At 37.7% G+C, this 24358-nt stretch overlaps 2 protein-coding genes across 3 annotated transcripts in view; both read left to right on the top strand.

The window, feature by feature from the left end:
* Positions 1–13104, top strand: part of cul3b (cullin 3b) — a 30962-nt gene extending 17858 nt beyond the window's left edge. Inside the window, exons 11-16 of the mRNA XM_077207563.1 lie at positions 147–271; positions 419–515; positions 608–739; positions 7483–7669; positions 10662–10807; positions 12100–13104. Coding sequence (XP_077063678.1) covers positions 147–271; positions 419–515; positions 608–739; positions 7483–7669; positions 10662–10807; positions 12100–12231 — 819 coding nt within the window. The 3' untranslated portion in view covers positions 12232–13104. The remainder of the gene's footprint in view (positions 1–146; positions 272–418; positions 516–607; positions 740–7482; positions 7670–10661; positions 10808–12099) is intronic.
* A 1168-nt stretch (positions 13105–14272) lies between these two features.
* Positions 14273–24243, top strand: fam124b (family with sequence similarity 124B). Of its 2 annotated transcripts, none has more exons than XM_077207569.1 (4): positions 14273–14642; positions 15924–15961; positions 16070–16809; positions 22230–24243. In XM_077207569.1, exons 1-4 carry the CDS (start codon positions 14566–14568, stop codon positions 22701–22703), a joined length of 1329 nt encoding a protein of 442 aa, XP_077063684.1. In that variant the 5' UTR covers positions 14273–14565; the 3' UTR covers positions 22704–24243. The 2 variants fall into 2 exon arrangements, with proteins under 2 accessions (XP_077063684.1, XP_077063685.1); XM_077207570.1 differs by having other exon boundaries at positions 14294–14752.
* Positions 24244–24358: the final 115 nt, after the last annotated feature.

Here is a 24358-nt window from a genome sequence, read left to right as displayed (position 1 = left end):
AAGGCATAATGCACAGATCTAGAACAGTGATACTGTACATATGCATTTTATTTTGCTACTGTTTACGTTCACTTACTGCATGCCATTACCATTAGATTGTGTAGTGATTTGAATGGACCGTTTGAAATGTCTTTGTTTCTTCTCAGGTGTCTTTAGGTGGTGTCGACCTCACAGTGAGGGTTCTGACGACAGGATACTGGCCAACACAGTCCGCAACTCCCAAATGTAACATCCCCCCTTCACCAAGACATGCTTTCGAGGTCTTTAGAAGGTGTTTATTATTGTATTTTGCGATAGTTTAGTTCCTTTTTGTAGTTTAGTATTTTTTAGGAAGCTCATTTGTGAAGAACTCTCATTTTCAAAGTCAATCGTGGGGTTTTGTGTGTGTTCACAGCCACTCTTGACTCTTTCATTGCAGGTTTTATTTGGCCAAGCACAGTGGTAGGCAGCTCACATTGCAGCATCACATGGGTTCAGCAGACCTCAATGCCACCTTTCATGGGCCAATAAAAAAGGTTCATACACCACTAACAATCAATCACAGACAGTCAAAGAACTTACAGATCTTAACTTTCTAACTCCCAGCACCATTTGCATCTCCCTGCAGGAGGATGGCTCAGATATGGTCGGTGGGGCTCAGGTTACGGGCTCTAATACTAGGAAACACATTCTGCAAGTTTCCACATTCCAGATGACAATCCTCATGCTTTTCAACAACCGAGAGAAATCCACGTTTGAGGTACTGCACTCATGACACGTTTGTAAAGTTTGTGAAGGTAGTTTCTCAGCAAATGTATGTAAAAAAAAAAAAAAAAAAAAAAGTAGAACTTGCATTCATGCAGAGGAAGGCTTCATTTGTACAGTAAAAAAAATAGTTTCTTTAGTGGTTTTTAGGTTGCTTTGGGGACGTCGGTTGAAATCAGAAGTTGGGGTTCAGGACTCAAGAATAAAGAATGCTACCAATGCATGATTCACCACACAGAATAGTTGAGCATAGTGAAGGGCTTGCTCATCTATAAGCCTAAATAATCAGGAAATAATACTTATATTGCTTGTTGGGAAAAAAGAAGTATTGCAATTGCTTACTGCATTTTCATGACAAAACACCTTTTGCTGGAGTACAGCAGTGAGAGCACAGGCACTCTCAAAACAGCATCTGATTCAATAACATGCTTCTAAACCATAGACTGTAAAAAAATATGGACGTAGTGTCCATGACGTCACCCGTAGGTTTCTGAAGAGCGTTTTTGAAGCCTAAAGTGGGCGGAGTCGCTCGTCACCATCTTGGAAGCACGTCCCAGTGCGTCACTCCCGGATAAACGAAAATGGGCAAAAAGGCGGGATGTGGGTGGAGTTGAGGTGCCTGGATGCTGAAACTACGCCCGTCTAGCTCGACGTGATCGAGTTTGCTCAGGCTAAGCTAATGTGCTACTGGCCTCGCGCTAAAGTGACAGCTGACTTGATGAAGTAGACCTAAAGCCAATAGTTAAAGTTCATGTTTTTGCCCTTTGAAATACTATAATAGTTAAAAGACATAACTAACTGTGAGACTATGTGTATTGTGATGCATTATTATTCTCATGCAGTAACTTACAATATTTGCTCTGAGCGTGTGTGTGTGTGTGACAGTGATGCGTATACCAGTCAGCGCGGCACCGCACGTCAAGTTCGTAGAGAGCTTTATTCAGTCCATTTTAAATTCTGATAGATATTACCTAAGAAGTTCAAGTAAAGGGCGGTAAGGGCGGCGTGTAATAAACTGTATGAAATAATGCCGAAAAAAGTACAAACACGGCAGAGATGACAAGTTCAGCGGCTGGAATCAGCTGAGGTGACATGATGGCTAACAGATAGCAGACAAACGGCTAGACACAGCAGCTGCAATCCACCTGTCACTCAAGTGGCCACGCCCTTGATTATGGAGCATTTTAAGGCTTAATATAATTTAAACGGATGAGTTCTAAAAAAATTCACCCCCCTCACAGTTGTCATGAAGGGCAAAATTAGCTGTATAGACCAAAACAACTTAAGACACCAGGCTGTAAACATATTTTTTTCTGCGGTAAAGTTGGGCATTTTAACATGGGGGAGATACAGATTTGACTCACTTTTGCTGCCAGCCTCAAGCGGCCTGGCGTCAATTTTCAAAACCGCACCCGCCCGCCATCCGCTGATTGGGCGATACAAGGCACTGCTGATGACAGTCGCGAGACTAGAAAGCACTCCCAATATCAGCAGTGAACTCCGTCTCCGATCAGCGCGCAGGGACAAAAATAAATAAATAAATAGCCTAAATTAAACGCACTTCGGTAAACCTGACCTTATCTGATAGGCTACTGTACAATATTTTCATTGTAGCCTAATAGAAAACGCATTTTGGCACATAATTTCAACATGCTGCTATATAGAGCTGCACGATTATCACAAAAATCATAATTGACGATTATTCCCTTGAAATTGTAATTGCGATTATTAATTACGATTATCACAATTTACATTGAATATATATAGGTGTATTATAATACATGTTTACACAAAAATTGTTAACACACACACACACACAAGTACTGTCCCCCTTTACTTAACATACACATCAATTGTAAGAATGACTAATAGTAAAGTCTACTAATAGATAAACATTAGGACTATGCTAAAGCAATTAAATAGCAGTCCCAAACTAGTTTTTGTTGATACAATGTTGAATGATGAGCCACCACAGTCATTTAAAAATATAAAAAATAACACAAAGTGAAAATAAAGTGGCATTTTGGGGTTATGGAAACGACACTTACCATGGTAAATACACAATACTAACAAGAAACAGCTCCTGGTGAATAGAATGAAAATCATACCTGCATGCAAATCCTTCTCAGCTAACACGTGATTTATTGGTATTTTACTTTTATTTCGTGACTTACTAATTTACATTGTAACGACGTTGCATGCTCGTAGTTTCGTTTGCACTTTATACAGTGAAGCGAAACACAGCGCGCCGCCGCATTTGCGCTTGCAACTGAAGAATGCGCGCTACGAGCACAGAATAACGGCTGACAGGACAGTAATGTCCGTTTTACTGAGGTGAAAGTATTTTTATTTCAGCTGACACTTTCGTCACTGCCTGGTATGTCATATTGTGCAGGGTTTTCTGAAGTAGTCGTGATTCGCCTCTCATAACATAATTATGCTCTAAACACACAAGCAGAGTGGATTTTCTTTTGTAATCGCGGCTTTGAACAATTACGTAATCGTAGCATCCGTAATTGTAATCGCGATTAGAAATTTGATTAATTGTGCAGCCCTACTGCTATAATTGTATGACTATTTCAAAGTGTGCTCGATTTTTATTTTTTTTTGGATGTAGGTATAGTCCGAGAACAATATTTAACAATGTATACATATATTTTTCATTTGATTGGTTCAACCACCCGCCCGAATTGAATTAAAATATTTGTTTTCGTCACGTCATACGCCCGATCCGCGGTTTATCCTGTAACCACCAACCGCGCATCTCTACTGCACACATATAATTTAGATGTGTCCGTGGTTGATGGCCAACCAACCGCCCGGAGCCAGAGTCTAGCCCTGGCAGCATCGCGGGGAAATATTCAACGCACTTGACCTTCTGCACCACGAAAACAAACACTTGCGTCCAATGATTGGCTCTCTCATCTATGCGATATCACAGTTTGACATGTCTGTCATTGGAAAGATCCATGTGGTGTCATGAATAATTAAGAGACAGTGTCTTCTCATAGGATATGAAAACTCAGTCTCATTAATAATTATGAGACACCGATGAGTCATCAACGCACTAACAGTGCCCTGTGACATGGACACGATGAAGATTTTAAACCCGGAAGACGAAAATAGCGGATAAAAACTCAAATTTAACCCTTTTCACCCTTCTATTAAATCTAACAGATGCTAACATTGTCTTCAATGGTGTTCAACACACATACCTCTGTTAAACCCTTGGTTTAGGGTTTCATGATCCTTTAAATTAGTTTTACATTTACAAAATGAGCCTATAGCAGGCATAAGCCATTTTAATAAAAATAAAGGTCCATATTTTATAAAATGTCCACGAAACTTAATGAAATGTTTAGTGAAATTAGAAAATATTTAAGAGATCATTCATTTAGTTGTATAGCTAGGGCTGGGTATTGACACAAATTTCACAATTCGATTCGATTTCGATTCACAAGCTAGCGATTCGATTTCGATTCAATATTGATTATTTTGGATATCAGGTACAATACATGGCAAATTTTCTCAAGGAAAGCAAATCTCTTAACTAATGCTGTAAATATGGGAGTCAGTTGTATCATTAAAATTGTTTCATTAGCCTACTATAGCCTAATATTGAAGGTAAAGATTTACTGATTTGTATACAAACACTTAAATTACACTTTTATTTATTTTTCTAAAAATAAAGTTATATGAAAGATAAACATTTAAGTGGTGGCTGTCATAAAACTTTTTTATTTTAAAAAGATTTATTCAAGCATGCATTAAATATTGAAGAACATAAAAAATTATAATGAATATGTAATATGGTGCATATATTTAGCGAAATGCTCCTCTCTAGAGTTAACTTTTCTAGCTGACTAACGAGTTCATGGGCACTAGATATGGTTTTTCTGAGGTAACGTTAAATGTGACGTTACATGACATTGTTTACAAGCTGTTTCACTGACGTCTTTCCACGGTTGAAACACTGATTGAACGATTCCATGTGACAATAGTTGTTCTCTATCTTTTAACACACTTTCAGATGCTCATTCATGTTTATTTCGCGCTGTAACTGGTATTATTAAGGCGGAAGAGAAGATCATGTGCTGCTGCTTCTCTTGTGCTGCGCCAGAGCGATCTCACGCCACAGCGCCAAAGCCGGTATTTATGTTTTTGAATTTCGTAAGAAAATGGACGTAATTTGAAATCTGAGACTTTGTTTCATATCAATAGTAACAAAGCACAAAGATTATTGTGTTTATTGGATGGGATGCGCGCTACAATGTTCCATTCATTCATCAACTGAAAACAGGATGACTAATCGATTCTTGGGATTTAAGAATCGATATCGGGTCGTAAAAATTACAATGATAAAAAACGAGAAATCGATATTTTTTTCCCAGCCCTACTACATACATGTTTTTATATCCACAAATTTTGTTCTAATGTCAGAAGTAATAATCTCAGGGTTTACTGGATTTTACACGATTCTTTTTGTAGTGTGGTATTGATGGTGATGTACTAAAATAAACATTGTCACGTGTCAGTCACCTTCATTTATATAGCGCTTTTAACAATATGGATTGTTTCAAAGCAGCTTTACAATGATAATAGGAAATTAAAGTAACAGAGATTGTTTTGGCTTTACAGCAGCTCTAGAATAAAGTTATTGTCCAGCTAAAGTTAGTTTTGATTGATTTTGCAGAAGTCCGCGCGTGTGGACCTTTCTTCTCACCGTTGTTTCCTGATGGTTAAGAGGACAGTTACTTGAGTCGCCCCCTGTCGTTTCACAGAATAGTACAACGGCGAGCGCGTCTTCTGCGTAAATTGGAAAAAACTGACATTGCAATATTTTGTTTTTCTGCGATATATATTGCGAAATGAAAACAATTTCACCAGATGACTTGAATTAGGGCTGTCACGGTTCCTCGATTAAATTTCAGTAATCGTTTTGAAAAAATCCTCAATTGCAATTTACCTGTGTGGAGTAAACCGCAAAATACCGTAAGTGGCGCATTCCACGGATGAGAATTTATGAATCTCATTATTAGACACCACTTGGCACTTTCTGCAGGCATTTGTTTTAATACAAAATGCTGACCTGCCAACCTGTACGCATTTTGCGTAGTGGGTATGCATTTCACTCTAAACTACGCAAAACCCACATGCACGTGCCATACTCAAATCAAGCAACAGCAAAAGAAGAATTTGACCAAATTTTACCTCTGCGTTTTTTAACGGTCGGCGAGAGTTGAAGAATGTTCAACTTTGGCAAAAACGCAGCGCTCATCACTGTCACTTTTTACCCAACCTTCCAATCACAGATGAGGAGGGGATGGACAAATACACCGACCAATCGCCACATTCTGCTTGTACAACAGAGGACAACAAGCATAATAACAGAACAAAAAAATTAAAAACAAGAGCTAGAGCAAATACTTTACATTGTTTCTGTATTGTTTCTATATAAAGAAATGTTGATACAAACTATCTGTGAAATGAGATACTAGTAACTCTAGCAAGCAAAGTGTCTCGACTGAAAAACCACTGCGCTGCCAAAACGCTCTCAGGCGCCTACAGCTAGGCATTTTCAGCTGGCTAAAAACACTTTGGTGGACACGTGGCCTAAGGCTGCCCAACATTTGGCTCATGTGATCAGCCAGTCCATGATTGATTCTGCTTTGTCATTTCCACCACACGCTGCGTTTCAGATGACAATATTTACATTTAAGCATTTGGCAGACGCTTTTATCCAAAGCGACTTACATTGCATTTCAAGGTACACATTTACATTCTTCTCAGTTCTTGCTTTCCCTGGGAATCGAATCCATGGCCTTGGCGTTGCAAGCGCCAATGCTCTACTGTTTTTTAATTTTTATAAACATGTATTTATTGAATTTTAACAGTTTACAAGAATACATGTTGATACATTTAACAAAACATTTAACAGTCAAACTATAGAAGAATCCACTCCCCCCACCCCCCCAAAAAAGGGTAACAACATTATATCATATACAGTTTAGGAGGAATCGACAGTTAGGGACATATCACCTTCAAACTTCCAGTTTCCTCGAGTTCACAGTTCACCAAGAATGTCAAGTCAAGTCACCTTTATTTATATAGCGCTTTTTACAATACAAATTGTTTCAAAGCAGCTTTACAGAGATAACAGGAAAGTAAAGTTGTAACAGTATTGTTAAATTTAAAATTAAATGTTAAATGTCCCCAACTAAGCAAGCCGAAAGCCAATGGCGAATAAAGGCGAAAAAAGGCGACAATGGCAAGGAACTAAAACTCCATCAGGGACAGAATGGAGAAAAAAACCTTGGGAGAACCCAGGCTCAGTCGGGGGGCCAGTCCTCAATGTCTGTCTGTCAATGAGGCCTTCACAGTGTTGATGAGGCTGGCACTTCAGGCATGCGTTGTCGTCGTGTCCATGCGATGGTCCTTCATCAGATATGAGATAGGAGGTCAAAGAAACTTTGCATTCACCCTCAAAACCTTGAATATTTTGTGATTCAGATGAAACTTTTTGAACAACTGGGTCCAGACATTGAAATAATCATCCACTGTACTTCGTAACCAGAAGTCAAACCTTTATTTATATAGTGCTTTATACAGTACAGATTACTTCAAAGCAGCTTTACAGTGTTAAAGAGGAAAATAATAAAAAATGTTTGAAGTAAGGGCATCACCATACTTTTCCCATATCCCTTCTCATGTCCCTATTGTGTTTTCCTTTTTTGGCAGGAGATTCAGCAAGAGACTGATATCCCCGAGAGAGAGCTTGTGCGGGCGCTGCAGTCTCTGGCCTGTGGAAAGCCCACACAGCGAGTCCTCACTAAAGAACCCAAGTCGAAAGAGATCGAGAGCGGCCACGTGTTCACGGTCAACGACCAGTTCACCTCCAGACTGCACAGAGTCAAGATTCAAACCGGTAACAATCCTCTTGTGTTCATGCTTTAGGGCTTACTGTAAGCCAAGTCAAGATCAGCAATAATGAAAACCCCAAAAAATGCATATTCATCATAGGCTGTGTTTACACTTGGCATTAACATGCGATCACCGTGATCCGATCAAGCAGATCGGATCATTAGCCAATCAGGACATGGTGCGTTTACATATGTTCACATTAAGTAGCCTCTGTATCTGGATAACCGATCGGATTTATGTTTCCTGCATAATATTTAAATTAGGTCTGTGGCACGACACCAGATTAAGAGTAAAGATGATACAAATTAAACAATGTCCCAATTGCTTTCACTCACCCACTTTACGTTCCTATGCAATCTCCAGTAATTAGATCAAATGAAGTTTTTTGAACGAAGGAATACTTCCAGAGTTGATCATACAAAAACAACTAGGTTGATCATGTTAAACAAGTCACATCGATCATCTGGATGTAAAGGACAAGTTCGGTATTTTACACTTAAAGCCCTGTTTTAAGATCGTTTCTGATGAAATATAACGGTTAAGATTGAAATTTGGACAAATGCTGTTGTCCCGAGAAATTTCTGTTTCTGTATTAGCACCTTAACCGTTCTATTTCATCAGAAACAATCTTAAAACAGGGCTTTAAGTGTAAAATACCGAACTTGTCCTTTAAGGTTATAGCGTGCAATTACTATTGACAGAAATGGGAGATTGATAAACATGCTGAAACAAAAAAAATATTCAACTTTTAAAACAAAAAAAATCAGATTCCGTTTATTCCTCTTGCAAAGAAGCGTGCAGCTCTTCATTAAGATTTCATGACTGACTGTGATTGTTCAGGCGATCGCCTCGTTCAGATAATGTTGCACAATTAAAATGAAAAATGACACGCGTAGTTTATTTAGACTTACATGATACTGCTTTAAAGATTGACGTTTATTGTAAGGTTCAAATAAGTTTAATTTCTTGTCTAAACTGCGTCTGGCCATTATTTTCTGACAGTGGAGACTGGGCGGGGATTTAAATTACGTCCACCTGTGAATGCAGACACACACGATGGCTGGATTGCGTTTACATTACACTGAGATCCGATCACAATGCATCCTCAACTACCTCCGAACCTGGACACACTGATCGGATAACATTCCCATCAGAAGCGAGTTTACACTTGTCTTTTCAATGTGTATGTGGACAACATCCGGATACAGGTCGCATTTTAATGCCAAGTTTAAACGCAGCCTATGTGTGAAAGGACGATTTTATTTTATTTTTCTCATCACTTGTGGTGTGAAATTGCCTTTATTTAACACTATTTAAAATTTTAAATATTCTAATAGATTGTTCATCCTTTAATTGATAAGAATTTCATCCTTAACTTCATCTGACTCTGAAAAAGGTCCATCACCAAGATATATATATATATATATATATATATATATATATATATATATATATATATATATAAACACACACCGATCAGGCATAACATTATGACCACTGACAGGTGAAGTGAATAACACTGATCATCTCTTCATCGCGGCACCTGTTAGTGGGTGGGATATATTATTATATGATATATAGAAAGTGCACATTTTGTCCTCTAGGCCTCGTGTACACTGTCAGTGAAATGTGACCCAATTCAGATTTTGTGCGACACAGATCAGATGTGTTTTATGACCGTGTAAACAGGAATAAAACACCTTGATTCGGATATTTTGAGATCGGTTTCAGGCCTCATTCACGTGGAAATAAATCAGATGTGTGACAATGCGACTGTCATGTAAACAGGCCGATCGGGTTTTCTGAGGCATTAGGCTACGTCTCCGCGGTTTAATGACGAGAGCAACCCGACGCACATCTGCAAAGAGAAGAAACGTTGTGTCGTTGTTGGAGAGGAATGTGGACGGGCACGGGAGGTGTTTTCACAGGATTGTAAATGTAACGCAAATTTTTGTTCAGTTACATTTACTAATTTTAAGCATTTAGTCATTTATTTGTAATAAACACTTTAAGTGGGCTATTTAAAAAGTTTTAGGACTATTAACCTGTTAAATTATATTTTTTAAAACATATGCGCAGAATGTGACATCATATTGTGTGTGCATAGAAGGAATTCGTCCGCAGCCGCTCAAAAAAAAAAATCGTCCACAGCTGTTCTGCTCCTGAGTGCATCTCCACCGTGTTGTGTCATGTAGGCACTAGGCAGGTTTTTTGTGTTCATTTCTATTTCCTGTCGCTGTGCAGGCTCTTTATGACCATGTAAACAGCCCAATAACCCCTTTATTTTAAGGCTTATTTTATGTCCCGTAGACCGGTCCGTTGCAATACGATTGGAAGCAGTTTCAATAATGTCAAATATGTGATGTGCAGTCAATTTCAGGTGTGTGTATGCTGTTTTAACGAGTGTTCTCACCGATACGCTTGCTGTGATTCGTGGAGTTTTGAGACTTGATATCATTCTTATTCAAAAGTGGTGTTTGGCGAACTTGCCTTTAAGCTAGCGGGATGTTTCATATAGCAAGTGTAAACGCATGAATCGGATATGGGTCACAATTGAAAGAACGTGTAAACGGGCGGTCCAAAAAATCGCATATAGGCAACAAATCAGAATTGGGCATCAAGACCTGCAGGGTAAAGCACAAAGTTGACGTGTGAAAAATGCAAGCTTAAGGATTTGAGCGAGTTTGACAAGGGCCAAATTGTGATGGCTAGACGACTGGGTCAGAGCATCTCAAAACTGCAGCTCTTGTGGGGTGTAACTTATCCATGTGTATATATACCGATATATATTTATATACAACAAAAGTGAAAATATCGAGAGATAACTTTGTGGCCAATATCGCACATCCCTAGTGTACAGTATTCATTTTTATTTCTTCAGGTCTTAAAAAGCCTTTAAAATGTGCATCAACTCTGGCATGGGCATCAGAGATCTTCTCCTAGGTAATCGCATGGAAAGCCTTTTCCTCTAACCTGTTTGTGTCTCTTCCCTGCAGTCGCAGCCAAACAGGGGGAATCGGACCCTGAGAGGAAGGAGACGCGACAAAAGGTGGATGACGACAGGAAACATGAAATTGAGGCAGCTATTGTTCGAATCATGAAGTCCAGAAAGAAAATGCAGCACAATGTTCTTGTAGCAGAGGTGCGGAGACTACTTTTTTTTGTGACAATAGTTTGAGCATTTAAAAATATATATATATATATATTTGTAATGGGAGCTTGTTTTTGCCACAGAGTAAAAAAATAAAAAAAAGGACTTGTGGCTTATCTCGGAATTCTGAGATATAAACTTGCAATTCTGAGAATTTTCTTTTTTTTTACACTTTATAATTCGCAATTGTGAGTTTAGAGCTCACAATTCTGAGAAAACATGGCAGAATTTTGAGATATAAACTCACAATTGCGAGATTTAAACTCACAATTGCAAGATTCAATCTCACAATTGTGAGATTATATTATATATTAATATGAGTTTATATAAAAAGTCACAATTGCGAGATTTAAACTCACAATTGCAAGATTCAATCTCACAATTGTGAGATTATATTATATATTAATATGAGTTTATATAAAAAGTCAGAATTGCGAGATTTAAAGTCACAATTGCGAGATTTAAAGTCACAATTGCGAGATATAAAGTCACAATTGCGAGATATAATTGCGAGATATAAAGTCACAATTACAAGATATAGTCAGAATTGTTAAATTTAAACTCACAATTGCGAGATTTAAACTCACAATTGTGAGATATAATTGCGAGATATAAAGTCACAATTGCGAGTTTATCTTGTAGTTCTGAGAAAAAAATCTGAATTGTGAGAAAAAGTCACCATTATCTTTTTAAATGTTTTATTCTGTGGCGGAAACAAGCTTCCATATGTTTGTCTATATGATCTATTTAAATATAGTAAAAAGTATATAGCATATAAAGCATAATGAAGTTGGAGTCTAGAGTGGGACAGCTCTGATCAAAGATTAATCATCAGATCGGTTTTGTTCATGTGCAGTTTTGATCAATATTACACAGACCTTTATTCATATTTTACTTGGAATCAATATAAAAATAAGTTTTTCATAAATGCTTTGAAAAATGCAATAATATTTGAAATAGTATTTTTTTTGTTTTTGTTGTTCACCCACGTTAATTCACATATATGACCCCAGCGATATTATGTAATATAATATGAGGTCTGATTAAACCCAAGCTTTCATTTCATATGAAGTAACACGTATGAGTGTCAGTGTGAACTGTGTTTATATACTTCATTCTGGCTTTATCTGAGAATAGCAGTGATGTCTGTGGTTTTTGTGGGGGACTAAGAGTGCCACGTAAAATGAGATCATCAACATTTTCAGTTTCACTGTATTCAGAAATGGAAAATTTTTGGACTTTTGTTTGTAGGACTTCAGTTTGTCTTGTGTTTTTGCCTTTAGGTAACCCAGCAGCTGAAGGCACGATTCCTCCCAAGTCCCGTAGTCATTAAAAAGCGTATTGAAGGACTTATTGAGAGAGAATACTTGGCAAGAACACCAGAAGATCGCAAAGTGTACACATATGTAGCATGAAGGAGCGACGTTGAATCTGGCATGAAAGAGCGAGTGAGAGTGAGCGAGCAAGCATCGTTTTTGGGACTTTGTCACACACCTCACATGGGATGTTATTTTATTTTATTTTATGTCCTTTTTTTGCCTTTGTTGTCATTCGTACTGGGAATAAACTGAGAAGAAAACATTCACATTCTAATGAACTTGTTTTAAATCGTTCTTACTGATTCCCACAAGGCTTTCCACTGGATTAGATTCAAAGATTTTACAGAAGGTCTTGGTCTCTATGAGAGAATTGTTTTTTTGTGTGTGTCTGTCCCTTATAATCATACAACCAAATGTATTAAGTCACACAGTGTCCCATCATTGGATATCATTAAGACCATACATATCATTAGGAAATTCCTTCATTTTTTTCTCTCTCTTTTTCTTCTTCTTCTTCTATGTGTGTAAGTGAGTTTGGTTTATGGCACCTTATAGTTTGTTCAGGTTCTGATTTCTGGCTGCTGGTCGCCTGTGCTTCACCTGTCAGGTTGTCAGATTGGACACAGGTGGACTTGCACTGCATACAAAAAGGTGGTTTGGCTGTATTTTTTCCCTCAGTTTTTGTTTTTTTTTCTCTTTTCTTTTTTTCTTTCATGTCTGACATGGCCAATTGTAAGATGACTTAAAAGCATTTTATTTTAAAGGAATTCTTTTGAATGCAGTTTAAACGGATGGGGGGCAGTTTGGGTTTTCAGCATTATTATATTTCAATGTGTAAAAATTGTAAAATAATTGTTATTGTACTCAATGCTGAAGTGAACTGTACAGGGCCTTGTTTTCATCAATAAATGTAGAAAAAGAACGGGGGGAAAAACAATAAAAGGATTGGCCGTTTTGGGTCAGACTGTTCGTCTTGCTCTAATTTTCACAATGGAGGATCCTGGAAGTTAGGACATTTATATTCTATTTTTTTTCACATATAAACATTGAATAACATGCATGCATAGAGTACATCAATTATGGTAAATGACCAGTGAAGGCCGTTCTCACTGAAACAGAAGCACTGTGGAGTTTACACAAGAACTAATAATGTTTACAAGCATTGATCAATGTTTGCAAGTGAATAAATTACTTCAGAAGACCGCTAGATTCTTATTAATTACATTTACGTTGTCTTTATAAACTTTGAAGCATGAAAGTTTTGGTTGCATGGGTCTTCAATAGGAAGATGGCATAAGTGCGTAGGGTTGCCACCCGTCCCGTAAATTATGGAATCATCCCGTATTAACAGGGAAAATAATGTGTCCCGTATCTAATCTATCTGTGAAAAATGAAGAAACAAAAAACAGAGACAGACTAAATCCAGAAGAACTGGGGCAACAAGTGCGTACAAAAATCTCACTGGATTATTACAATTATTGTCAAAATGAATGTTTGGAAAAGTAATATTTCCTGACACACTACAGCGAATAATATATAACTGGCTTAAAACCATTGTTTGGGGTGAAAATACTAACGTGTCAAAGACTTTTGCACAGTACTGTATAATAAATAATCCTGACACATACCGTTTATTACATTTAAAAAGAACATTTATAAAAATGGGACAAATAATGACATAATAATGTAGCCTAGTCCTAATTTAAGTAAATTAATTAAAACATTTAAAAGTTATCCCACCCATACAGGTAATAGCTGCAGAAAAAAAGTCTAAAAAGTGATACCTGGTTCAGAATGACTGCTTAATAAGCACAGCAACATATCCCGGAGAGTTCTTCAATAAATCAAATAAATGTTAAATAATATACAGTGTGTTCTGTTGCAAGGTCACATAGGCCTACCATATGTTTTCTTGGTTTATTGTTGAGCTGTATTGTTGTCATGTAATGAAATGATCAGTTTCTGGCTAATTTTATCAGTTTCTGGGGCGTGAATGGGTGTCCATTATTTTATTTGGGCTAAATATCTCAATTTTACAGCAGTAGATACAAAATATCAATCCAAGTGGCACCTGCAAACAGACTTCAGAAGGAACTTTTTTAAGTCTCTGTATCGACTGTTTGTCTGTCACACACACACACACTCGTCCGATGACAGCATCTGCTCGGGTCTCAATGTTATTGTGCGGAGCCCTTCCCCCGACTCCTGCTCATTCTTCATCTGTGTTCTCGAAAGACACTTCATCTAGTAGGCTAACGATTCCTCCCATATTTTAGGGTTTTAGTTAGAGTGGCTCATCATCATAAATTATAAACGCTGAAGTGACGTAAGCGTGAACACGACTCCTGGAACACAAACGGGTTTGTTCAGCGCTCGCCGAAGACCTCGAGCATGTTTAAAGCGGGTTTTGCGCTCGAGTAAACGCACATTATGCTCCTCCGACAATCGCTTCTCTTCACGGGCAGGGCGGAGGATGAACCGGTGGACTCGGGCGCGGAGACTGCGGGGTGAGTAAGCGGAGAAAGCTAAAAATAAACTCACTTTTGTTTGCGTCTCTAAGGGGGAGAAACACGGTAACCGACAGCAGCCGAATGCTTTATGACGTCAGCAACAAACTGTACAGTCATTGTAACAATACAAACAACTTTTTGCCTTCTAATATACGCTATTTAATGTGGTGATCAAATAGTAAAACTTGGCATTACGGCTACAAAATCTAAATCACACAACTATTATTCGTTGTATGCAACCTACTAAGAGTTATTTGTTTTGATTGAATGAACATTTGAATTAAACGGTTACACTTTACCGTAAGGTTAATTAGTTAACATTATTGTCTATCTTAGAACGAACAATAGCCTACTTCTTCAGCATTTTGAATTAATTATTAGTTAATATGAATTAACTAATATTAATGTTAATATTAATATTATTAAAGTGTTACCAATTCACGTTAAATTTTGAAGTTTTTAATGTTGTTTGGTTTCTGGGACACTGATGAAAATAATAATTAAAACCGGTTTCAGGAACTTTAGGTCATAATAGGGTTATTGCTTCATGAGCTGATACGCCACCCTAAAGGATGGATGTCATTAGAACAGTATTAAACCCATTATAATTGGTTGTTAAGTTTTTGGTTTCACTTTATTATGATGGTCCCTTTAACATATTCTGTAACTTGACTATATAAGTAATGTTGCTCTTATTGTCTACTAACTCTCATTAGAGTATTAGTAGACTGGTGGGGTTTGGGTTAAAATAAGTTGACATGTAGTTGCAAAGTTACTTATAGTCAGTATAATGATTGTTGCAGGACCATCACAATAAAGAGTTAGCAGATATTAAGACAGTCTACTAATACTCTAATGAGAGTTAGTTGACATGAAGTTGCAGAGTTACTTATAGTCAACAAAATGTTCAAAAGGGAGCATCAAAGATAAAGGTTAACACTTTATTTCCTTTACACATTCTACTTACTATAAGTAACTTTGCAACTTCATGTTAACTAGCTGTCATTAGAGTATTAGTAGACTGTATGTTTAATATCTGCAAACACTTAAGTAACTGACTATAAGTAACTTGCCAACTACAAGTCAACTTATTCTCCTAACCCGAACCCTAACACCTAACCATAACCATAACCGTCTACTGACAGTCTACTACACTCTACTAATACTCTAATGAGAGCTAGTTGACATGTAGTTGCAAAGTTACTTAAGGTCAGTAGTATTTCTAAAGTGGACTATCGAAATAAAGTGTTACCGTGTGTTCTTGTTTGTTTTCTTCAGATCTGACTGTGGTAAAATGTCATGCAGTAGCAGCAGCAGTAAGTCCGTTTTCCATACATTACATTTAATAGCCTATCACATCAACAGCAGGCTTTTGATTTTGCCAGATCTGTGGTTTGATATGTCCCTGTGTGCCTGTTGCACAGCTGACCTCGTGTCCCGCCCGGGTCAGGAGGAGCGTCTCCTAGTCACCCTGCACCTGCTCACTAACCCCGGGGACTCGCTCCTGCTCCAGCTCTCTCTGGACCGCCTGCTCCGGTGGGTCCGGCCCGGGCTGCGCCTCTTCCGGGTGTCCGAGCGTGCCTGTCCCTTTCAGGAGGACGCCAGGACTGACGGCTTCCCCTCACTCGCGGTGACCATGTTCCTGCACGAGTCTTTCGGGGAGGAGCGTATCCTCAGGGTGCTGGACTTTCTGCAGCGCCCGCCCTGGCACATCCACCACACTGAGAGCTCCTTGTCCAGCGCCCCGCCGAGGCCCTACCTCCTGCCCAGCCGGGACTTCTCCAGCCTGGGCGCGGGGATGCCGGTGTGGGGCGTGCGGACGGTGCACTACGGAGAGGAGGTGGTGCGAGTGACTCTGCACAGCACCTATGATAACTTCGAGGACAGTGTGCGTTTGTACGAGACGGTTGTGCGGAGGAGGGCGGAGGAGCAGAAGCCCGGGTTCGTCTGGTTCACTCTGCTCTCAGAGCAAGGCTTCAGCCTGCAGTTGGCCATCAAACAGCTCGCGCCGGGCGTCCGAGTGGAGCCATGCTGCTCCGCCGTGCTGCAGTTCAGGGTGGGGGAGATCGGGCAGCTCGTGCCCTTGCTGCCCAACACCTGCTCACCCATCAGCTCGACTCGATGGCACACGGAAGACCTGGACGGCAACAAGGTCCTCTTTCAGGTGGGTCACGGCAATGTGTTCCGGTTTCTAAATCCCCAAACCATGATATTTAACCAACCGTAAACCAATGGGTTTCTTTAATAGATGGTATTTGTCTTAAATTTACTTTAGTTACTACAGCCAGCTATATATATATATATATATATATATATATATATATGCTGTTCAAAAGTTTGGGGTCGGTAAGATTTTTAATGTTTTTAAAAGAAGTCTCTTCTGCTCACTAAGGCTGCATTTATTTGATTAAAAATACAAAACAAACCCAGTAATATTGTGAAATATTATTTCAATGTAAAACAGCTGTTTTCTATGTGAATATATAGTAAAGTGTAAGTTATTCCTTGATCAAAGCTGTATTTTCAGCATCATTACTCCAGTCTTCAGTGTCACATGATCCTTCAGAAATCAGTATAATATGATGATTTGATGCTCAAGAAACATTTATGATTATTATCACAGTTGAAAACAGTTGTGCTGCTTCATATTTTTGTGCAAACCGTGATTCATTTTTTTCAGGATTCTTTGAAAGTTCAAGAGAAAAGCATTTAATTAAAAAATAAATATTTTGCATTATTATAAATGTCTTTACTGTCACTTTTGATCAATTTAATGTGTCCTTTCTGAAGAAAAGTATTAATTTCTTTAAAAAAAAAAATCGTATTGACCCCAAACTTTTGAACGGTTGTGTGTATATATATATTAGGGGTGTAACGACATGTCCCGATTCGATACATATCACAATACTGAACTCACAATATGATATTATTGTGATACTTTTACATGTGGTAAAGGGTTAACAAAAAATGTACTGTTGAGTAAATGGTATATTTGGTGTCATTGTGTGTGTAAATGAATAGGCTTGGACTTGGTGCTGGAAACCCAAAACACGGGACAATAGAGACACCAGAATACAAATATTTATGATTCTGAAGCTGAAAACAGAATTATTTTAGATGAATATGCTTGCGCTCTGTCACTGACTAGATATATTTAAAATAATGTAGAACACTTTTTACTGGTAACAGAAGTTATTTGGCATTATCAGGACACTAATATTCCCCCATTGCATTATGATAAACATTATATTTAACATAAAAGCATATTGTAGTTTAATGTAGTACTGACACTTAAACTCTGTAAACGTTAATTTTTTTTTGTCATCCAGTAATTTTAATTTCGGGCAAACTATATAAAATACAGATCGATACATATTTTTGTATTGCGATATATTGTGGCACGATATATTGTTAAACCCCTAATATATATATATATATATATATATATATGCAGGTTAAGCTATATACTGTATATACTGTATATTTTTATTAGTCAAGTCACATATATTTATATAGGGCTTTTTACAATACAGATTGTTTCAAAGCACCTTTACAGAGATAACAGGAAAATAATGCAAAAAAAATAGTTTCCAGAAGAAAATAGCTTCACAGTCAATAATGTGCTTAAGTTCAATGATGTTTCATTTTTGTTGTAAAATAAGTTATTGATTTAGTTAATTCATATATATACTGTATATAGCCGCTCTGGAGTAAACCGTGATGTCATCGTCCAGCTCAGTTCAGTTCTTGTATAATAGTGTAAAAGCAGGCAGATCAATATTATTGTTGAATATTAAATTAAATATAAAATTAAATGTCCCCAACTAAGCAAATCAAGCCAATGGCAACAAAGATGTAAAAGGCGACAGTGGCAGAAACCAATACTCATCAGTGACAGAATGGAGAAATAAACTTTGTGAGAAACCAGACTAAGTCGCTCAGTTCTCCTCTGGCCAATGAATGAACAGTGTATGATTATGATTCAGGCAGCATTACAGGTCAGAGGTCAGATTGGATCAGAACAATCAGAATATTATGCAGTTCATCTGGTTGAAGATCGGAGTCACGCGCGTATGGAGATGAGTTTGTTGAGGATCAGTGCCGATCGCTGGGGAAAATAACAATGTGAAACAAAATTAGTTGACCTTTCTGAACTTGTTAATTTGGTAAATCCCATTGAGTTTTAGATGTCCACAAATCTTTTATGCAGAGTTCAGGTCAAGTCAAGTCATCACCTTTATTTCTATCGTGCTTTATAAAAATACAGATTGTATAAAAGCAGCTTCACAGTGATAAACAGGAAAATACCAATCAATGATGCAAACTTGTGTCAAATTCAAATTCTGCCATAAAGCAACTCTAAAAAAAAAGCAATAATCAGGGTTCGTACGGGTGCTTGAAATACTTGAAAATGCTTGAATTTTGATGTTGTGTTTTCAAGGTTTGAAAAGTGCTTAAATGTTGGATAAAATGCTTGAAATTGTAACTGTATTTCAAATACCTATCTGACTGAATAGTTCATTAATTAAATGGAGAAATGTAGCCCTTCAGATACAGAGCGATTTGCTGGCAAAAGTTGGCGGAGTTGTAAGGGCCATTAGTGACTGAGAGTACTTGGTGTGATAATGTGATGTTAGTATTGCATGTCCGTTATGGCACGTTCATTTGTGGAATATGCAGTGAACATAGCCAGTTAACGCACAGTTACTGTAACGTTAACTACCCACAAATTAAAACCTGGAAACGTTAGCCCAGTGCATAACAACAATCGTTGATTGCTGAACAGAAATTGTGTCAGATTGAGTGTCATACAAGCAGCCGACTGTAAGGTTGAGGATGCAATATTTACTCTGCTCTATTCCAGTCGATAAATGTCTTGGCAATTAAATAAAAAATAAAAAAATCAGTTAATATAGGCTATTTATCTGGCAGGTGCCTGAGCGCCTGATGTGCACTGTCAGTCTTCTGGGTTAAAATTGAATTACAGGTTGGTGTTGCACTATCTCAGATTTTGTTCAAACCTTGTCTATATCAAGAATGTGTCCCAAAACCAAGGCCTGTAATATATTTCTGTTCTTGTCTTCATATTTTCTGCCCTTGAAATTTCTTCAGTTTTACAGCCTGAAAATCATATTATCTGGGAAGCAATATTTGGACATTAATATAATGAAAAGTATTATTCATAGGCATTATCTACTTAGACAGTGATACATTTTGAAAAATAAAACTTGTGATTTGCTTAAATATCTGGTCCTTCTGCTATTACGAAACACAATTTTGGCTGTTTTTGGCATTATCTCTTTTAATGTAATAAAAACTCTAAATAATAATGTTGACTATGTATTGGTATGTAATTTACGGTGGTGTAAGGTGCTGGAAAAAGCTTTAAAATGGACCTTGAAAATGCTTGAAAAGTGCTTGAATTTGACCTTGGAAAAGGTGTACGAACCCTGCATATTCAGTGTCTTTATTCAGTTCAGTTCAATAACCGTGTAAAGTTCAATTATGAAATTAATTCAATTCAGCTGGACAGAAGACAATAGTGTCATTATTCATTTTGAGTCAGTTCAACGTTGATTCAGTTTAGTTCAATGACAGTGTCGATATCACAAAAATCGTCATTTATGAAACAAACTCTAATCAGCTATTTTGTCTCATTATTTTGTCAAAAGACCAAGTCAACTCAAGTCGAAGGTTGTGGTATATGCTTGATAGTTCAAATTGTAATATGTCAAGCATTATTGTTTTAAGGGACACCCGATATTGAAAAGTCTGTCATCATTTACTTATGTCGTTTTAAAACTGTATGACTTTCTTTCTTCTGCAGAACACAAAACAAGACATTTTGAAGAATGTTGGTAACCAAACCGTTTTGGTTGGTTTTGGTTAATTTTGATATAATTTTCCTAAATTTATCTGCTGCATATTAAGGTTGTTTTGAAATTGTCAACTTATCCTACACTCATACTTATCCTGCTGTTGCTACAAATTACACTGACTGAAAACATGGACAAAAGGTTACATTTTGTACATGCATTTATTTTAAAGTATCTGTTCAGAAATATTTCTAACCCTTAACCAAACTCCACCCCATTAGGAAATGTTATATTTTTAAAGAAAGCCTTTTGTTGTAAAACCGCAAATAGCAGGCAAAAAATTTGGAAACAATTTAACAAATGTATAAAAGCCATAAACGCATCAAGGATGCATAAAGGGGTCTAGATAGTGACCTTCTGCAACCTAAAATAACTTCAGTGTTGTTGAAGTCCGCAAGACCACAAGTGTACATTATTTTAAGATGGGGCCAGTCACATCAAATGTCATTGTTTCTCATGTTTTGCAACCAAATTTTGTAGATGTCAACTGATACAACTATAATGTAAATCTATTTGACTGAGAGTTGCGGAGAGATGAATAATATCTTAACCCTTCACCCTTCCCTCGCACTTTGTAACATATATTTCCCTTGCGGATCAAAAGGACCCGATGCCCTAAAATTACTTTTGTCCAGAAAGCTTATTTTATTTCATTTTGATAATATTTTTTCTATTTTTTTAATGATTTTTTTTTTGTGGAGATTGTTATTGTTTTTAAATTTAATTTACCTTTAAATTACTAGATTTGATCAATAAATAATAACTAAATAGTAATTTAAGCACATTCCTCACATTCTTTCAACTTAAATTCAAAATAACTAACAATTTCATGCATAACCCTTTTAATTCAGCTAAAAATATCTTACATTGGGTGTATTTGCCGACCTCTTGTGGAAAAAATATATATATCATGATATTTAATGTTGCCAGCCGCCATATATGCCATAGCGCTTTTGGTGTACAGTAGTACATATGAAATCGTTTTATAAATGCCTCATCCATTCATTAATTCATTCATGACTCTAGCCACTCTAGAACTGATGAAGCCTTATATCTCTATATGGAGCAACTGAGCTGTTCCTCTGGGTCCTAAAGTCAGTTCATACAGTGTGCATTCAGATACACGTGTAGACATTATAAAATAATATTTTAATTAAATTTTAGCATTTTTAGTTCGAATTTTGAGCATTTTTATGTTTCTATGTGTACTGAAGCATTCCTCGCATTCAGTTCATTCCTACGGGGGTCAAATTGACCAGTGAGGGAAGGATTTGTTACTTTTTTAAATTTCAAAAACAAAACTCGAATCCATTGAAAAAAAATTTTCGTGTGTGTATTCAAGTGGGACTAAAGTCCTTGGGTCTTGGACCCCTCTGATGAACACTCAATAAAAAAATAAATTTTAAAAAAAGGAGTTTCGGGTCAAAATGACCTGAGGGAAGGGTGAGGGTAATCACCCACATATCTACTAGACAAATGCAAGTGTAATTTACAATTATAGATCTTTTTACTTTTTGTGGTAAAACATAGTATGGTTTTGGAATGACTTGAGGGTTTACCCTATGTGGCAGAATTTTTTTATGTCTATACTATACAGCATCTACACTATGTGCCAGCATTTAAATAGTGCCAGCATTTTTTTTTTTATGGTAAATGTTCCTTAAAAGTGTGAATCGTGTTGAATTGATGAAGCGTGGCTCTTCTGCAGGTTAGCGGCCCGGCTCAACCCCAGGCTCTCCTCACGTCTGCGTTTCCCCTGAGCTGTCCCAGGATGCATCTGAGGAACGGGCCAGCTGCCCCCCCCCCCTGCAGGAGGCCGTGCCGTGTGAAGGAGCAGCCCGTGGGACGCTGTCCTCGAGGGGTGAGGTCAGTGGCGTGTGGTCGGGAGAGTGTGGGATCAGACGGGACCTGCAGCACTCCTCCGGGAAGCTCCTGTTACTCGTCCCAGCGCAGCAGCCCGGCAGGCCAGTCCGTGTCCTGGAGTGAGCCGGCGGTAACCCCTGACACCTCGACATCACGCCTCCTGCTGGAGGAGGAGGCCGAGACCAATGTGGACACGGGTTGTGCTGTAGGAGGGTCTGCGCTGCTGACTCTGTCCCGGGACCTGAAGCATGTGCTGTCTGAAGCAGAGACTCACGCTTCACCGCATCAACACGCACAAGCAGAAGAGTTCTTCATTTGACCATTCCCATTGGAAAAGCAGCACATATTTACATGAATCCATTTGCCAGATGCTTTTATCCAAAGCAACTTCAGGCCCCGATATTAACTCTTTTTTTGTTATTTTCTTAAGGGTAAAAAGAGCGTAGTGAACATCCCGAAACTGCCCGCGCTGCTGAGAGCGGCGTTTAGATGAATATGTAAATATTGCATGCTTACTTCTCAATAGCAAAATAAACACAACAAAAATGACAGCTGTGAGAAAACAGTAGTCGAGAAAGGATATGTTTGCACAAGCTCTGCAATTCAGCACTCCAGTAAAGTCACGTCACCTTTATTAATAGCACTTTATACAATAGATTGCTTAGAAGTAAGCAGCTTTACAGTATTAAACATGGAAGAACTGTCAGTGTGTCTTTAAATAAGAATTACAACTTAATTTTCTACTATATAGCAGCGTGTTCATGTTTTTACTCGTGTCTGACCTCGACGGACTCAACAGAAGAAAAGAACTGGAGAAGATTTGCATGGCAAAGAAGGCGGAGCCTCAGCACACACACACCTATTACATCATCGCCACCGACCAATTCGCCACCGTTCCTTTACCAGCCAGAGCAAACGTTTCCCTAAAGTTTCCGTAAACCTGTTTTGAACTCCTGAAACAAACTCCGAACTATTTTGGTTTTGGCCTGATTTTGTTCATTCTTCGATTTGCGCTTGAAGTGCATCGGGGCCTTTACAGTCACAGTTTAAAAACAAATAAATTTTTAAACATAAAGTCGACATTGAATTTTCCAGCATATGCCCCCTTTTAGCTTTAATGACAGCATGCACTCAATGGACTCCACAAGAAAGGAGAGGCATACAAAATAGGTTTTTGTGAAGAGTGTTTTAGTGGCATTGAAATTGTCAGATGATCTAATTAGTGTCAGTTTAATCAGAACACGCAGTGAGAACTTTGTTCTGTGCAAACAGGCAGGATGTGTTCAAAAGGAAATTCTACTAATAGGAGTACCGCTTAGTGAATAGGTTTATTTTTTTTATATATATGATTTGAAATGATATGCTGTCTGCTCTGGTTGAACAGTACACATCCTGCCAAATCTCAGAGCTCATCCTGGATTCCTGAAGAGCTCCTGCAGAGTTAAACACAGTTAAACACACCTGATCACACTCTGCAGGACACCTCTTCTGTAGTGCGTGGGCCAAATATGATTACCTTCTTAAAGTTGTAAACAGACATTGTATAATAATGCTAGTAAACCCTAGTTAGCAGGTTTTATGTTATTCTGTACACAAAGCACTGTATTTGTCTCAGAACTGTTTATAGTATGTCCACTAAATTATTATTACCACTAAAAATGAAATCTCAGCAGGACAAAATACTTTTTAGAGTGTATTTTGATATTTAACTGCAATTTCATGAAATGTATAATTAAATATGTAGTACTTTGCATTTCATTACAGTTATTACATGTAAAATAATGTCAATGTAACAAACTATTTTAATAATTATGTACGAAGGATGTTTGGAATAAACTATAGAAGTTTTCTTTAACCGACTGAAATTCTGTCTGTAATGAGTCAGAAACTTCTGTTTCTTTTTCTTGGCTGTTTACATCTGTTCTTCTTTCTTCATGGTTTTAAATTGGTCTAAATGTGTTCCACAAGTGATGA

Source organism: Siphateles boraxobius, unplaced genomic scaffold (genome assembly GCF_051911475.1).
Source record: "Siphateles boraxobius isolate OS27281-9 unplaced genomic scaffold, OSU_SipBor_1 6, whole genome shotgun sequence".
In the NCBI taxonomy this organism is placed as follows: domain Eukaryota; kingdom Metazoa; phylum Chordata; class Actinopteri; order Cypriniformes; family Leuciscidae; genus Siphateles; species Siphateles boraxobius.
The sequence above is the reverse complement of the archived record's forward strand: the minus strand, read 5'-3'. Positions and strand labels throughout refer to the sequence as shown.

Bases quoted from the DNA above. Each gene is read 5' to 3' on its own strand.
- fam124b (XM_077207569.1), top strand. From the start codon at position 14,566: ATGCTCCTCCGACAATCGCTTCTCTTCACGGGCAGGGCGGAGGATGAA. The intron at 14,643-15,923 runs GTGAGTAAGCGG...TGTTTTCTTCAG, and splicing joins TCGGGCGCGGAGACTGCGGG to ATCTGACTGTGGTAAAATGT. The intron at 15,962-16,069 runs GTAAGTCCGTTT...CCTGTTGCACAG, and splicing joins GTCATGCAGTAGCAGCAGCA to CTGACCTCGTGTCCCGCCCG.